Source organism: Anomaloglossus baeobatrachus, chromosome 2 (genome assembly GCF_048569485.1).
Source record: "Anomaloglossus baeobatrachus isolate aAnoBae1 chromosome 2, aAnoBae1.hap1, whole genome shotgun sequence".
Classification (NCBI taxonomy): Eukaryota; Metazoa; Chordata; class Amphibia; order Anura; family Aromobatidae; genus Anomaloglossus; species Anomaloglossus baeobatrachus.
The window spans coordinates 633,579,184-633,596,058 of NC_134354.1; the positions used below are offsets into that span (position 1 = coordinate 633,579,184).

Consider the following 16,875-nt stretch of genomic DNA (forward strand, 5'->3'; position numbering starts at 1 on the left):
ACTGAGGAGCCCGTGATGCAAGGGAGGGTGTATAGGCAGAGGGGAGGGGTTACACTTTTTAAAGTGTAATACTTTGTGTGGCCTCCGGAGGCAGAAGCTATACACCCAATTGTCTGGGTCTCCCAATGGAGCGACAAAGAAATATTTGTTTTGGGTTGTAGTTTACGCACTCGGGTATCTGAAAGGTTGGCCATTACTAAACTATATCATACATCTGACAGCCATTAGTGATGGTGTCGTCTTTGCTTGTGATCTGGCTCCATCACCATGTCATGCAACTATTGCGGCCACATGCGTTTAACGATATACAAAGCAGTATATGAACATCCGCTTTAGGTTGTACAGACAAGACGGCGAAGGATTTTTTTTTATACAAATAAGGGGTAGATAAGCTTTATTAAAACATTTAGTCCTTAAACCCCTTCAGAATGCTGTCAATTTTTGTATTACGCTTCCATAACTGTACATTTTTCATTTTACTGCTGACTTTTTTTGTAAACTTTTTTTACACCATTTATTTTACAATGTACAGAAAAAGGAAAAAAAATACAGCAATTCCATCTTTGCTCTTTTCGGTTTTTTGTACTACCTTCATTGTGCAGTAAAATTTACCTGCCAATATGAATTTTTTTTTCCACTACGGTCTGAAAATTGCCATTTCATGACGCCCAGAATTAACATTGCAGGCACAAGAGCCCCCAACACACCCTCAAATGCCATGATAAACGTATCATTACCCCACAGAGGACAATGGGCGCCCGGGCAGTGTCTTGTGGTTAAACGCGGCTGTCAGAGGCAGATGATGGCTATGTAAAACAGCTTCTGACTCTGCTCCATACTTCCACAATGGCTCCATTATCTCAAGAGGCGAGAAAGATCAATTCAAACTTTAAAAAGCTGAAAAAACTTTTTCTCTACCATTTTATAGTTTTAATAGAAAAAGGTATGAAATAACGAGCAATTCCTTATGTACAATTATGCATACTCCATGTCTGAACAAAAACATATATACATGACAAGCAAATAAGTTTATGTACAACAGTGGCATCAACTAGGATACAAAAATAATAGTGGGCAATATCTGCAATGAGAAGAGTTTCACATGTAAACTATACGAGTCAGTGGTTACTGATGTTACAATATGCCGGTGTCTGCATGTACACATCAGCATTCTGTATCTAATCCAATAATACAACCCACCCATTAAAACTAGATACAGCTTCAGTTTATCGAGATGTATGAAGAGGACCAAGCATTAGTCGGAGTCACTGCTACTGCTGGAGGAATCTGTAGACATCACTTCCACATCATCTTCATTCTCTTTGTTGGGGCCTAAAGATTCCATTAAGAAGTCATTGCTGTGGTTTGGAGGTAGCATGTTCATAGAAATATCATTAGTTTGCCATGGGTATTGTGGAGCCAGGACATCTGGAAATACAAAGAGACAAGCATAAATATGGAATGTCAAGTCTTACATGCTTGGCTCTCTAGATAGACTGAAAAATGCCTTGGACTACGTGACGATTTGTCTTATGACAGCAGCTGTCAAAAGTCACGCAGCAAACCTTTACTGCCCGGATTAAGCTTTAACTAAAAGAACCAAGTTGCATCAAACACAATTTACATTGAAGTCTATAGCAAGTGACGCTTGTGACCAGCGACAGAGAATCCAACAGATTTGGAGACATCTGTGACGCGGAGTCAGGAAGGTAGTCCCATAGGAAATGATTACCTCCAATGTTGCACTTTACCATGTGATACATGTTGCCGTGTAGACAAAATATTATCCCCTACCCCTTATCTTTTTTATGGCTCTGTTTGCAAATGATAGATCCACTTTAATCCATGCTATAGCTAGGTATAGGCGTGTACAATAAAATCCCCAGTAGTAAATTTTAGTAAAATGTCACTTTTCATTCATCAACATGAAAACTAAGGCTGCTTTCACACATCCGGCTTGAGCTCTGCGGCTCAATCCGGCTGTGCAAGCTATGCAACGGATGCGGTGAAAACACTGCATCCTTTGCATAAGTTTTTCCCTTGCGGCCCGTCCGGTTTTTGCCGCTTGCGGCATGCTACTGAGCATGCGCAGTGGCAAAAACCGCATGCGGCGGCCGGATGCGGTATTTGCCGCATCGCGCCGCATCCGGCCGTCATAGGCATGCATTGAGAGATGCGCCGCATCGGCCGAATGCGGCGCAATGCGGTATTTTTTGCCGCACGAAAAAACGTGCTAGGCAACGTTCCATCCGGCCGCCGCATCGGCTAAATCTGCCGCATGCGGCAAAAACCGGATGGAACGCAAGGCCATGCGGCACAATGCGGCACTAATTAAAGTCTATGCAGGAAAATCGCAACCGGCAGCAAAAAAAACCGGTTGCGATTTTCCTGCAAAGTGCCGGATTGTGCCGCAGAAGAAAAACCGGATGTGTGAAAGCAGCCTATTGTAAAGGTGGTATTCAATTAATCTTGTTTCAGAAATATATCTGCCTCCCAATTCATAAGTTAGAAGCGCTAGTCACATAGTAATGCACCCATGAACTGCTAAACTCCGAGAAGGGATGTAGAGATGATTCAAAGGTTATAAAAGCAGGTTTGGTCATACAACATTAAAAGGGAATCTGTCAGTAAGTTTTTGCTATGTAATCTAAGATCAATACGATGTTGGGGCTGAGACACCGATTCCAACAATGTGTCACTTAGGCTGCTTTCACACATCCGGTTTTTGCTGAGCGACAAAATACGGCGCTTTGCAGAAAAAACGCAACCGTGGGGGTTTTTTTGCCGCCGGTTGCGTTTTTTTCCGCATAGACTTGCATTAGCGCCGTATTGTGCCACATGGCCTTGCGTTGCGTCCGTTTTTTGCCGGATGCGGCATATTTAGCCCATGCGGCAGCCGGATAGAACATTGCCTGGCACGTTTGTGCGCCGAAAGAAAACGCATCGCGCTGGATCCGGCGTGATTTACAATGCAAGCCTGTGGACACCGGATGCGTTTTTTTTAACTGGGCATGCTCAGTATCAAGCCGCAGCCGTCAAAAAACGGACGGGCCGCATGGAAAAACTTATGCAACGGATCCGTTTTTTTCACCGAATCCGTTGCATAGGTTTTTGAGCCGGATTGTGCCTGATGCAAAAAAAAAACTGATGTGTGAAAGCAGCCTTACTGGGTTGTGTTTTTTGATGTCTCAATACAATCAGTGTTTTAGCAGCAGAAGATTATCACTACAGGATAAGCTGCCTCAGCCCTGCCTAGCACTGATAAAGAGTTATCTGTAAACATTCATTCTACACTAAAATCTGCCAATCAGTGGTGTGGGTGGGGTTATACACAGCTCAGCATTCAGAGAACTGCTAGATCCGCAGGAGAGAAAACTGATTTGATCACAATAACTGCTCCCAGTATATAAGGTTATACATCACTGGTATCATGGCCTCTGTCCCTATATTAGGCTGCTGTCAAATTACATAGCAAAAAGCTGTTGCCAGTGTCACTTATGTGTAAATGTCATTTCAGGAGAACTTGCAGCAGACCGTAGGGGACTGCCGCCTCCTTCCTTTGCATGGACCTTTATCAGTATCAACTGTCATCTATCTCAGTAATGGGTGAAATCTGTATTTCAGTGAATACAGATTTTCTACATCAAGAATCAAAGATCATTCCAGGAGAAAAAAGGAGATGTAACTGAAGATTTATTACACAGTTTCTTATTCTCATATGTACTATTGGTTTATGAAATGAAGCATTGCTTACTTTCCAAGTCTCACACAAGTAATATTCACAAAATTTGTGTCAGAAACTCATTAATTTTAATTACAATTGGGCTGCAAGAAAAAAGAAAAAAAAATCCGAGCCAGGTTGCAAGCAAGTTTCGGTAATGTGGTTTACATTGTGGTCTACGTTGGAATAGTCTTGTCTAAATTAAGACCAAAAATCAACAGTTTTTGGATACAGTCACATCATGATTACAAGGGGACCAAAATGACAATTAGATGCAATGTGACACTGTGGTGTTCATATTATGCGACTAAAGTCATGGCGTAACCCTAGTGCTTAGTATTGAAAATAATGTTCAACAGTTACTGCAGCTCTCATCAACTGAACAGGGCAAGGATTCAACTAAATAGTATATGTAAATCGCTTTTACATACAGTGTGTCCACCGCCATTAACTTGAGAACGCCGGCAGCTATAGGCATAGAAGTAGTGTCTAGGTATAGTAAAGTAGCCATGCGCTACGCAATGAAACCACCTATAGCGCCACCTGGTGGAAAACAACGGAGTTAACATTTTTTATCTCGAAAACGGAACGCGAGAGAAAAAAAAAAGTGAATTAAAAAATTGTAGGGCATCATCAATTCAATACGAATCAACACCTTGCATACAGAAATGCTATGATATGAAACCCATGACACCCCCCCCCAAAACATTGAATGCTGGTCACGCATATGACGCTCATTTACCTTTGATGCTCAAAGTGGCCACCGTCAGCTGCAATGCACATCTGGACTCTGGACAGCATACTGTATCTTGCTGCACGTTGTGCAATATGGTAGGTGACACGTTTGCACAAGCATCTGTAATACGTCGTCGTAGGTCCTGCAATGTTGGTGGAGGGGTCGCATACATCTGCTGTTTGATGTGACCTCACAGAAAGAAGTCCAATGCGGTCAGGTCAGGTGAGCGTGGAGGCCACTCCATGCAGCCACCATACCCAATGACTTGTAGGAAGGTCTCCATGAGGTATCGCTTCATGTCCGCAGTCTTGTGATTTTACACATTCTAATCATAGCATTTCTGTATGCAAGGTGTTGATTCGTATTGAATTGATGATGCCCTACAACTTTGTAATTCACTTTTTTTTCCTCTATCTTGTTCAGTTTTCAAAATAAAAATGCTAACGTTTTCCACCAGGTGGCGCTATAGTTGGTTTCATTGCGTAGCGCATGGCTACTTTACTATACCTAGACACCACTTCTATGCCTATAGCTGCCGCCGTTCTCAAGTTATTGGCGGTGGACAGGATATGGGTGGACACACTGTATAGCGATTGCTAACATCCAACAAGGGCTTACAGTCATATGTGTGAACATCCTTAAAGCACACCAATCACCAGGATTTTCCTATACAGTATAACCTAAAGCCAGTGCTATACTGGCACTATCAGGCTGATTCTATACATACTTAGTTGTCAGCTAGTATGTATAGGTTTGTAAAATCAGCAGCTTTTTGAATGACAGCAGCTGATAGCTGGGGTGGGTATTCATCGTAGCACTGGCTTTAGGTAATATAGAAAAATCCTGGTGATTGATGCACTTTAAATTGAACCTGTCAGCATTTTTTACACAAGGGAAGACTTGGCATATCTGCATAGGCACTTGTTCTCCAATAAAAACCTTGTTTGCTGAGATTCAATGTCTCAGCCATGAGAAATCTAGAGCACAAACTACATAAATCAGGCTAGTGTGCACTGGGGGTATGTCTATATGAGCATTAGCACGCCCCATTCCAATTTGCACAGAAATTTATGCTAAAATGATCATGACTGACACATGGGACATCTACAATAAAGGTATCTTTTTTTTATTATGTGTCAAGCGCATACACTGCAGTACCACTACTTCCATATGTAGAAACCTGCTGACAGATTCCGTTTATTTTGACTTGTAAGTTTTACATTCAAAACTGTCTGAAGCAAAGAAGTCTTTTCAATTTTTCAAGTTTCACAACCCAAAAAAAAAAATGTACCTGGAAGTCTTCCAGCTGCCAAGGCATCCCCTGGTAAATGACCATTGACGCCATTTGTAGGAAGGTTACTCATCTGTCCCAGTAAGCCACTCCTCATTTCTAGATCTGTGGGGTACGGCCGGCGAGGATCTCCTATAAATAAATAAAAGGAACTTTTACAAGTAACTAAAATGGCAACAAAGTTTAAAATAAATGTTGCAAAGTTTTGGCACAATGTGAGGCTGCTCCTAAATTTTGCGACATTTTGCCGAGCTTCAACAAAGTGGGTGGAACTTGGGTGGTACAGGGACGTGGCATCCCCCACCCCTCAAATTCATGATAAGAGCAGCGTTGCTTATGCGACAAATCTTACTCCAATCGGGTACTGGTAGGATTTGTGACTAGCGAACATGGATGTGCATCCCACTTTTCAGACAATCACGAATTTAAGAGATTTACTTGATACAACTCAGTCTTAAAAGCAGCCATGTCAAATTCACTAAGAATTGCATGCCAAGTAATGAATTTGGTGCAACTTCAAAGTAGCGTGGCCCTGTTTGCCCTGCTAGAAATGCTACTCCATTTTGAGACTGGAGTAATATTTCTGACAAAAAAAACAGACACTATTGATGAATTTGATGGGTTGCCGCACTGGCCCACTATGGCTTCTCCAAACTTCACCTTGACAGTTTCCTGAAATTGGCGAGAAAGCACCAAAAGTCTCAACATTTCTGCAACTCTGCATTGTGCAATTTTTTTTTTTTTTTGTGTTTCACACCAGTTTTCTGTCACAAACATTGAGAAATCAAGGCCACAGTGGTATGCAATCCGCATGTCAGAATTGTTAATTTAGGAGGGTTGTGTCTGGACATACATTTGCCCCACAGTGGAGAGCCATAGCATTAGGCTGGGGCCACACGGGGATCTACTGCGATCCTCACGCAAGACACTCTGCTCACACTGGCAGTCCAGCAGAGCAGTGTGTCATGCGAGTCTCCCTGCGACTGAGGTCCGACTGTCCGAGCGGACCTCAGCTGCGGGGGGAGGGCCAGCTCTGCGGAGGGGCGGGAGGGATTTATCTCCCTCTCTCCTCCGTAGCCGGCTATTGCGATTCTCGCACTGCACTCGTAGTACACCAGAGTACCGCGAGTGCAGTGTGATTTTTTTCTCTCGCCCAATATACTTGAATGGGTGCGAGAGAAAAGTCTCTCCTTACAATCGCAGCATGGTGCGATTGTTTGCGCGGTCCAATTAGGGCTGAGAAAATAATCGCTCATGTGCGCTGACACACAGGCTGATATTGGTCCGAGGGGAATGCGATGTTTTATCGCACTCCACTCACACCGATTTTCTCGCCGTGTGTCTTAGGCCTTAGAGGAACTCTCCAGGTGATTCAAGCTGCCCGAACTCTTAAAAAGGTTTAAGTGTTTAGAGAAAACATACTTTGAAAAGTATTAGTCCAAGAGTGTGGTTCCCAATGGCTTCTCCCTGCCTCACTTCCACAGAAAGGTCTCTTCCAATGTGTGCATATAGAGAAATCTGTCCGCAATGGGGAGTGGGATGGGAAAACGTCACCGGGGACCTGCCTCGGACTATGTCCCTGCCTTGATTTTCAAAGTATGTTTTCTCGTTTCAGAGAAACCATACACAGCTCAATCAATTAGCCAGTGTATGATACTGCCTGTGTTTTGGGCAGTATGAATCAGCTGTCATGTCCCTTTAAATGGTAGCCTTTTAAATGAATGGCCAACCACTTTTTTTAAAAATATTAACTATGCAGTTTTTTTAAACTCACAAATCAGTGAGCAAAACAAAAAAAAAAAAAAAAAACCTCTAGATAATCAAAAAGAATAATAAAAAAAGACAATGTGCTTACCTGGGACCCACGTCAGTGGAGCACACACCGCATTGCTTGCACTAATTCGATGAGCATACTTTATCAATTCCTCAGATGAGATGGAGCCTTCAGATGACAAAAGAAAAGGAGCATAACATGTGAAATCATGCATACTGACCTAAGAAAAGTTGTTTAGCAGACATAAACCCCTGTGAAGGACACAAGTAATATGAGAAAAAGAAAAACCTGACTGTTTAAATTGAGATGTATATTAGAATCTAGCCATCATCAACTATTTTATTGCATGGGACAGCAGCACTCAGTCCGGACCTGTGGTGCGGCCACGCCACTTGTCAATACTATCAATCTGCTGGAGGGCACCACCCCTAACATCCAGGAAGCCGAGAAGCAGAGGAGTGTAGCGCTCCTGAAGATGCAAAAACACTCCTTTAAAGAGGGTACTTCCCATCTTATAAATTGATGGCATATATTGCTAGGTTATACCATCCCAGCAAAGATCGGTGGAGGTCTGACCTAGTGGTCCCCCTTGATCCTGCTGTGGGGGACCGCTCCTTAACTGATATTGAAATGGTGACATATTAGTGATATTTCTATAGTATAAAGTGGTGGCCTCTTTAAACCTTTCATGACTATACCATGATCATCTTATTGCAAGAAACCCACTTTATGAATGGACATCCTCCCAATTTAAAAAGGGACAGATTTTATGGTTTCATAGCACCAACCCAGGGTCTAGGTCCACAGGGATCTTCAGAGCGATACACAAACATTTGGTTCATGCCATTATTGATTGTCACATTGATGATCAGGGTCGTTTCATATTTCTTAAATTGCAGATATCAAATTCAGTGTTCACAATAACACATTGTTACCTTCCTAATAATGATCAAATTGCCGCATGCCGATCCTTCCTAACCTCTCTGATTTTGTAGCAGAAACCCTACAAATAGGGAGACTAATTTAATTTTGAACCCTGCATTGGATTCTTCGTTGGACAAAGTTCTGTCAAATTAAAGCTTCACTTCCTGAAATGGATTCTCCATGCCCGCCAGCTGACAGATGTCTGGCGTATCTTAAAAGATTATTTTGAGTCAACACGCTCTGTCATGGCATCCTCCTCCTAGTACTGGGGACATACTATGGTTGGATCACGATCCAATTTTTCTCTGTCTGTTCCAACCCCTGACCAATGTTCTTGGTCATGGAGATTGAACAATAATCTTCTCAAAGACAACCTGTGCTCAACAGAGTTGAAGGAATCCATTCAGTTCTTTATCCAAATCCATACATTAGATCCGAACTCACTCCCTATACAAAGGGACACCTTGAAGTGTGTTATGAGAGGCGTTTTGATCAAATACCAGCGGTGACGCACATACCTCTGTCCGCTGTGACCGCTGATCTGAATGCCCGAAGCGTTCGGTCATGCACAGTATTAAGCCAGGTGTACGCGTCCCGGCTTCAGAGAGGTTTAGCACGTGTAACAGGAAGTGCCGGAATTTCTGATCAGCGGTCATGGGTAAGGCACGTCACCGCTGGTGATGCTGCACTGACTAAGAGGACGGAATGAGCGCAGGAATTAACGTCGATGTGACTAGTCCCTGCGCTCATTAACATACGGTAAAAGATCTTTAGAAATACTTTTTCTAAAAAACTATCTATGCTACTAGACACAAGGACAGTTAGGCAGAGATTAGCAATATGCACCCAGAACTGCTCGTGGTTCTTGGTGCACATTACACTGACAGGTTCCTTTTAAATCTCTTTCAGATCACAAATTTCTCCAGCATAGGGAACTGTTAAAACTCTTCTTTTCGTGGGCACCCTTTGTCACGAGTCCTGCACCCCTCGGCTAATGCGAAATAGTCCGCACATTAAGACTCAATGCAGTGGCGATGCTCAGAATCCGGATGAAATTATTGAGGTCTTTTGTTCATATTATGAGACATTTTACAATATTAAAGGACAGTACTCAGACCTTTCCCCCATTAAGCTCTCTGAACATATCAAGAAAAAGAGAATTTTGTTACTTACCGTAAATTCTTTTTCTTATAGTTCCGTCATGGGAGACCCAGACCATGGGTGTATAGCTACTGCCTCCGGAGGACACACAAAGTTACTACACTCAAACGTGTAGCTCCTCCCTCCTAGCATATACACCCCCTGCTAGGCAGTCCTAGCCAGTTTAGTGCAAAAGCTGAAGGAGGACATCCACCCACAAGAAGAGAGTAAAATCCGGAAGAACCGGAACGTCTGTCTACAACAATAACAGCCGGTGAAGACACACGGAACAAGAAACTTGCCAACAGGCAATAGGGAGGGTGCTGGGTCTCCCATGACGGAACTATAAGAAAAAGAATTTACGGTAAGTAACAAAATTCTCTTTTTCTTCATCGTTCCTATGGGAGACCCAGACCATGGGACGTCCTAAAGCAGTCCATGGGTGGGAATAAACAGACAACTGAGAAGCAGGCAAACCCAACTTCACAAATGGGCGACAGACGCCTGAAAGATGCGTCTGCCCAAGCCCGCGTCTGCCAAAGCAAGAGCATGCCTTGGATAGAGCTTCGAAAAAGTATGCAGACTAATTCGAGCTGCAGTCTGACAGACCTACTGAGCCGTAGCCTGGCGCCTGAAAGCCCAAAAGGCACCGACAGGTCTGATCAAATGTGCTCTGATCCCCAGCGGGGAAGGCACTTGAGTACACTGGCAGGCCTCGGAAATGGCCGACCTAAGCCAACGAACCAGGGTCGGCTTAGATGCCGAGAGACCGCTACGTTGACTAGCAGTCAGTACCAGAGAGAGGTGCACCGCCTAATAACGGCGGTGCGAGACACATAGATCCGGGGCGCCCGCACCAGATCCAGGATATGCAACGCTTCCTCAAAGCGATGAACAGGAGCCGGACAAAAGGAAGGCAGGAAAATTGCCCCGGATAAGGTGGAAGCAGTAACCACCTTAAGGAAAAAAGTCCGGAGTCGGACGGAGACCACCTTGTCTTGATGCAAAAGACCAAAAAGGGGGTGACTTAGAGAGAGTGCAGCCAGAACTCCCTGGCGGGAAATTCTAGCCACCAGAAAGACTACTTTCTGTGAAAGATGAAACAAGGAAACCTGCCTAAGAGGCGCAAAGGGGGGTTTCCGGGAACCGGGAGGACCGGATTAAGGTCCCAGGGCTCCATAGGCCGCCGGAAAGGCGGAATGATGTGAGATGCGCCCTTAAAAGGAGCGCACCGGAGCCAGCCGGACGATACGCCGCTGGCACATACTGAGAGCCGAGACCTGTCCCTTAATGAGGGATAGTCCTAGCTGTAGACCGGACTGTGGAAGGGACAGGAGGGTCGGCAAGGCTAAAAAGGTCCAAGGACACTTTGGGGCTCGAGTCATAGCGGAGATGACTTCAGGAAGGATACCAGAAGTCGCCAAGATCCAGGACTCAATAGCTACGCCGTCAATCTGAGAATCCAGAATTCTGACGGAAAAAACTGACCTTTTGAGAAAAGGTCTGGACGGTCCGGAAGATGCCATGGCAACCCAACGGACAGAAGGAGCAGGTCAGGGTACAAAGCCTGCCTGGGTCAGTCTGGAGTAAGAGAATGACCCGACGGCCCCCTTTACTGATCTTGCGCAGGACTCTGGGCAAGAGGTAGAGACGAAGCTGGGATCAAACATGAACCAGTGTGTCTACCGCAAAACCTGAGGATTGTGGACCACGGTTGGACAGCTGAAATAGTCTGCCTCGCAGTTTGGACATCTAGGATGTGGGCTGCGGATACGGTGGACTAGGAGTCCCTTGTCCACTGAAGAATGTTGAGGCGCTAAATTGCCAGGCGGCTGAGTGTCCCGCCCTGGAAGTTGATGTAGGAAAATGCTGTCACGTTGTCCGACTGAACTCGAATGTGCCTAGCCGCCAACAGATGGTGAAGGCTTAGAGAGCTAGGAATACAGCTCTGATTTCCAGCCCACTGATGGAGATATACTGCTCCCAAGGCGGAAAGACCAGCACCCTGGTGAGGGTCACCCGGAACGGGGCCAGGAAGTCCCTGAGACAGAGTGGCCGAAACCACCACTGAAAACGAGCCCCTGGTCAGTGGCAAAGCCACCACCCCGTGGAAGGAGGGAGTTCGCGTGTGCAGCGGAAAACATCCAGTCTCAGAGGACGCAGGAGAAATTGGGCAAGGAATCACTTCCATTGACGCCACCGTCTGACCAGCACCTGTATTTGGTGTCTGATAGAACGACGTCGACCGCCAGCGGAGGGACTACTGATCGACTAAGAGCAGCTTTACAAGAGCCGACAGAGTCTCGAATTGCGTCCTTGAGAACCTCTGGTTCGAAGTCAGAGTGGACTTGAACAGAATGACAAGCCACCCGAATAGGCTAGAGTGGCGAGAGTAAGCGAAGTACTCTGCTAAGAGTCTGCACTGGATGAAGCCCCGAGAAGAAGGCCGTCCAGGGCAAACGGTCACTGCCAATCCCTAGGGGTGCAGGACCCTAATCACAGCAGCCCCCAATGAGAATACTCGAGGGGCCGTGGCTAACCCCAAGGGAAGAGCCACGAATTGGACCACTCCGATGGCAAAACGTAGTCAACGCTGGTGTAAAACTGCGATTGACCCCTGCAGAAAGGCATCTCTGATGCCGATGGCCGCTAGGGAATCTCCTTGGGTTCTTGATTGATCCGGTGAAAAAAAACACACGGAACAAGACCGAGACTCCATGTGAACACGCCACACCTGACCATGCTTGAAAAGCTAAAGATCCAGGTCGGAAGGCACCGCCCTCTTCGGGTACTAGAAATAGATTTAAACAAAAATCTCAGAACCGTTCCCAGTCGGGAACCGGTACAATTCCTCCATTGGCCTGCAAGAAATGCCACGGCCTGTGAGAAGGCGGCGGCCTTGGAGCCGGGAGGGGGTGACAGAAAAAATCTGTTTGGCGGATGGACAGAATTCCATCCTGTAGCCATGGGAGATATATCCCGCCCCCACTGAACGGAGACGTGTTACGCCAAGTGGAGGGAGCCTGCCACCGACCAGGAGGAGGTTGGCGTGGCTAGATAGCTCGGAGGAAGCTGACTAAGTGGCAGCATCTCCTGCGGTCTTCTGAAGACGCAGCTTCAAGCCAATTGGTTCTATGAACCTAGGCCGAGCTAGAGGACGATCAGATGGAGGAACGGAAACCACCGAAACCTCTACTGATTCCTGCCCTGGACAGGATCCCTGGTTTAGGTTTGTGGCAAGGAAGAACTCTCCTCGCCAAGAGCTTCCTAAATTTCATCCAGTTGGTTCCGAAGAGACTGGTCCCACCAAAGGGGAGCCCAGCAAGGAACCTCTATAGAGGCATCTGCCTTCCATTTCCGAAGCCACAGGAGCCTGCGGATAGTGAGGAAGTAGCCAAGACCACCGCCGTGCGGTGTCCAGCATGGCAGACCCGGCAGAGGATGAGAAGACTGAAGTTTGGAAGTTCAGGCAACCGTCTTGGGCATAGCGTCCCTGTGAGGGAAAGCATCTCCTCTGAGGAGCCATCAGCCACTGAGGTAACGGTCCGGGCTGAGCCCCCTGAGGTGAATGAGCCCACCTTTTGACCACCATTGGTGGGCAGGGGAAACACAGTCCTCAGAATCACGCTTCATGGGAAGCGACTGTCAAAGCGGACCCTGGGCTGGTCACAGGGCCTGAAAACTGGAGTGGTTAAGGAACACACATAGTGTTCCCCTAGATAAGGTAACACCGGCGGATCGAGGTCCAGTACAAAATTAATGTACCGTGGGATCCTTATAGAGGTGCCGTCAGCCACTGATACAACTATCCGGGCTGAAAGTCTAGACACCGGAGTGGCCACCCCTAGCGAATGAGTACACTCCTTGACCACCTCTGATGGGAGGGGGAGACAGGCAGAAGAACCCCGCTGTGGGATCTGCAGGACAGGCTGTGGGCTCGGACGCAGCGGGCTGAAAACTGGAGTGGTTAAGGAACACGCTCCACATCCTGTTAAAGGTATACTGATGCCTTTCTGCCAGCGGGGAATACTCCCCTGATACAGGCGGATGGAGGTCCAGTACAAGTATAATGGACGCAATCCAATCATTCGCATCCGCGTCACCTACGGACGGATCAAAGTACCTAAAGTAGCGTCCGAGCCCCTGGTGGAGACATCCTCCTCGCCCAGTGAGTCAGCTCGTAATCGGAGCTGCGGGACGGGGAGTACAGGTGACCCTACGTCTCCATGTGAGGAGGACGGGGTCTGTGAGCTTTGCTGAGCGAGCAGAAAACGCCCTGAGAAGGGGGCTGCATGCTCAGCAGATGCCGGGACAGCCGACCCCTGGAAAAAAGATTCCCCCAGGGGTCAGCCACCGAAACCGGAGGAGCTGGGGGGACCATAAATGAGCCTCCAAGCTGAGGGGCCACAGTGGTTATGAGCTCGGTAGCCGTACGAGACTACCAAGCCTGCAGCCTCGCTCCGTGAGACATGCTGCAGAGGTGGGGGGCTCTGTCTAGAATGTTTAGAATACCCAAGACAGGGGTTCAGCCCGGGGAGACTCCAGGCTGAGGTACCACCACATAAGAACCATTACAGTGTGGGTCTGTGCTAGTTCAGACAATATGCCTACATGCAGAACATGTAGTGTACAGCCTTGGAGCTTTGCTCCTAGTGTGAGACATGCTGCAGAGGAGGAGGTTCTATAATAAAGAATTAACTCCTTCAGAATGCCCTGCTAGTGTATAAAAGTGCACAACCAGAGGTTGTGACTTATCAGGCCGCTATTATGAGTGCCCCCCGGGTTCCAAGCCTGGACCCCCAGCCAGATATCCACTCCCTCTGCACTGCAGAGCAGCCAGCGCCGACCAGCGTACTAAGAACGCTGAGAAAATGGCGCCCGAGTGAGGGGGGGGCGGGGGTTAACCCAGGAGCGGGAATCGGAGGGCTAAGAAGATGTACAGGGGAAGGAATCATCTCCTCAAAAAGGAGTGTCCTCCCCTGTGCAGAGCGGCCGGTGGACGGCGCTGCAGTGTCCCCCTGCATGTCTGACATGCAGGGGAACGAAACGAAACTAGGCCGCGGCTGAAGCCGGGGCCTAGAGTTATACATGCGGCCGAAAATGAGGCATCATCGGCGCGGTACACATTAAAAACCGTGGAACCGGCCGGAACACAGTGAAAAGCAGCATTATCAAAGTAAATCACTGTCCCCCCAATAAAGTGCCCCACATTCCAGAAGGACCCTCTGAATAACGTCTCTATACTTAGCTTTGAGACGCAGGGTCCAGTCCCTGGGTGGGGTGGGGGTCCAGTGCTCCGTCCAGCAGGGTCCTGCCAAAGGGCTGCGGATGGAGGCCGGTCTCCTGCAAGGCAGTGAGAACCGTGTTGGCTCCAACTTCAAGCCAGAGCCCCTAAGGGATGGTGAAGGAGCGCGGCATGAAGGGCTCTTGCCCTGAATCAACCTTAACAGCACCGCCGCCAGGGGGGTGTGAAGGGACATGCCGGGGGTCCAGTGGACCCGCTTTTCTTCCAAATCTTTAGAAAAAATGAAAAATTAAAAAAGGATGCATGTGTGTGTGTGATCCTCCTGACACAAAGCATGAAACTGGCTAGGACTGCCTAGCAGGGGGTGTATATGCTAGGAGGGAGGAGCTACACGTTTGAGTGTAGTAACTTTGTGTGTCCTCCGGAGGCAGTAGCTATACACCCATGGTCTGGGTCTCCCATAGGAACGATGAAGAAATATATACAGGAGTCTTTACCCTCTCTGGATGGTCGGGTTTTGGAGGTTCTGGAAGAGGATATTTCCGAGACAGAAATTAATAATGCAATTCAATCCACTCCTCCTGACAAGTGCCCTGGGCCTGATGGATTTACACCAGCGCACTATAAATTTTTCATAACCCATTTAGCTCCTGTGGTGATGGCAAAAACATTTAACTCTTTGGTACTTAGTACTAATAGTACTTGTTTTGCTCCACAATGATTAGAAGCCCACATTAGTGAGATTCCTAAACCAGGGAAAGATCCTTCAATAGCAGCGACCTATAGTCTGATCTCATTACTCAATATTATGCTTTACTCAAAAAATATTAGCGGGTACTTCCATCCATTATTAATACAGATCAAGTGGGATTTGTCCAGGGCCAAGAGACGACACTGGGGGATTTATGAGAGAGGCTTTGAGTCAAGTGGGTATTGGTCCTGTGTTCATTTAAAAAATAAAAAAAACAAAAAAAACAAAACTTTTTTTATGTTCTGACCCCAATACACATGTTTGGGTTAATAGTACTTTCTCCTCTTCCTTGGCTATAAAAAAACGAACCTAGACAGGGGTGCCCTATCATTCCCTTACTATATATTGTGGTAATGGAACACCTGGCCAATGTCAACAGAAACATGGACAACATCCATGGGATTACTATTGGATTGGTCAAGTATAAAGCTGCCTTGGCAAGCAGACGATCTCCTATACATTTCTCAGCCTCAAATCTCCATACCCTCCTTAATGAAAGAATTTAATAGATTTAGCCACCTTAGTCATTTCAAAGTGAATTACTCAAAATCTGAGGCCCTAAAGTTATGACTTAACCAAAAGGAATCAAACCCAATGTCCAACTTCCCTTTCAGGTGGAAATCTGATGTAAAAATACTTTACAAGCCAGAAATATATTTGTCCTATTTTAACCAATGCAAAACAAGGTTAAGTCTGTAAGATCCCACTATTCCTGTGAACGGTTAGCAAAGGAAAATTATGCTTATACTAGAACCATTATGATGACCATAGCGTTGTGTTTAGATGATAAATATTCATGGCATATAATACAATTGTCATCTGCTTCTGTACATGGCACATATAATATTAATTCCACCGACCTTTTCTTGCTTTTTCAATTGATTTCAGTTTTTCCTTTGCCTGGTACACTGCTGTTGCCTAAAAAAAAAAAAAATAAAAAAAAAAAGTTAAATGTCTATATTCATTAAAGTGCGGTGACCACAATGTCACAGTAAATTACACTGGCCTACGAAATGTTATTTTTTTTTTTCGTTTAGATGCATGAAATAGGCTGTTTCTTATGGTCATTTGTCCCGTTTCCAAATCTGGTATCAGAATCGGAAAGGAATTTTGAGCAATGCGTTTAAAATTTAAAAAAAAAAAAAAAAAAAGGTTGTATTTTCTTGAATATTTAGCTGTATGGGTGTCACTCTTTAGTCCCCAGCAGTAGTCTGAGGAGCTCCATTTCTCTTTATAATAGCCTTCAGGTAGCATGATGTCCTGATGAAACTGCACCCCATGCTCATCACCGAC

The 16,875-nt window shown here is 46.1% G+C and overlaps 1 protein-coding gene across 1 annotated transcript in view; it reads right to left on the reverse strand.

Moving 5' to 3' along the window:
* Nucleotides 1-907: 907 nt before the first annotated feature.
* MED4 (mediator complex subunit 4) overlaps nucleotides 908-16,875 on the reverse strand; it is a 33,855-nt gene continuing 17,887 nt past the window's right edge. The window contains exons 4-7 of the mRNA XM_075334396.1: nucleotides 16,443-16,500; nucleotides 7,604-7,690; nucleotides 5,749-5,880; nucleotides 908-1,428 (exon numbers count right to left, since the gene is read on the reverse strand). Of these exons, the coding sequence (XP_075190511.1) occupies nucleotides 1,256-1,428; nucleotides 5,749-5,880; nucleotides 7,604-7,690; nucleotides 16,443-16,500 (450 nt within the window). The 3' untranslated portion in view covers nucleotides 908-1,255. The remainder of the gene's footprint in view (nucleotides 1,429-5,748; nucleotides 5,881-7,603; nucleotides 7,691-16,442; nucleotides 16,501-16,875) is intronic.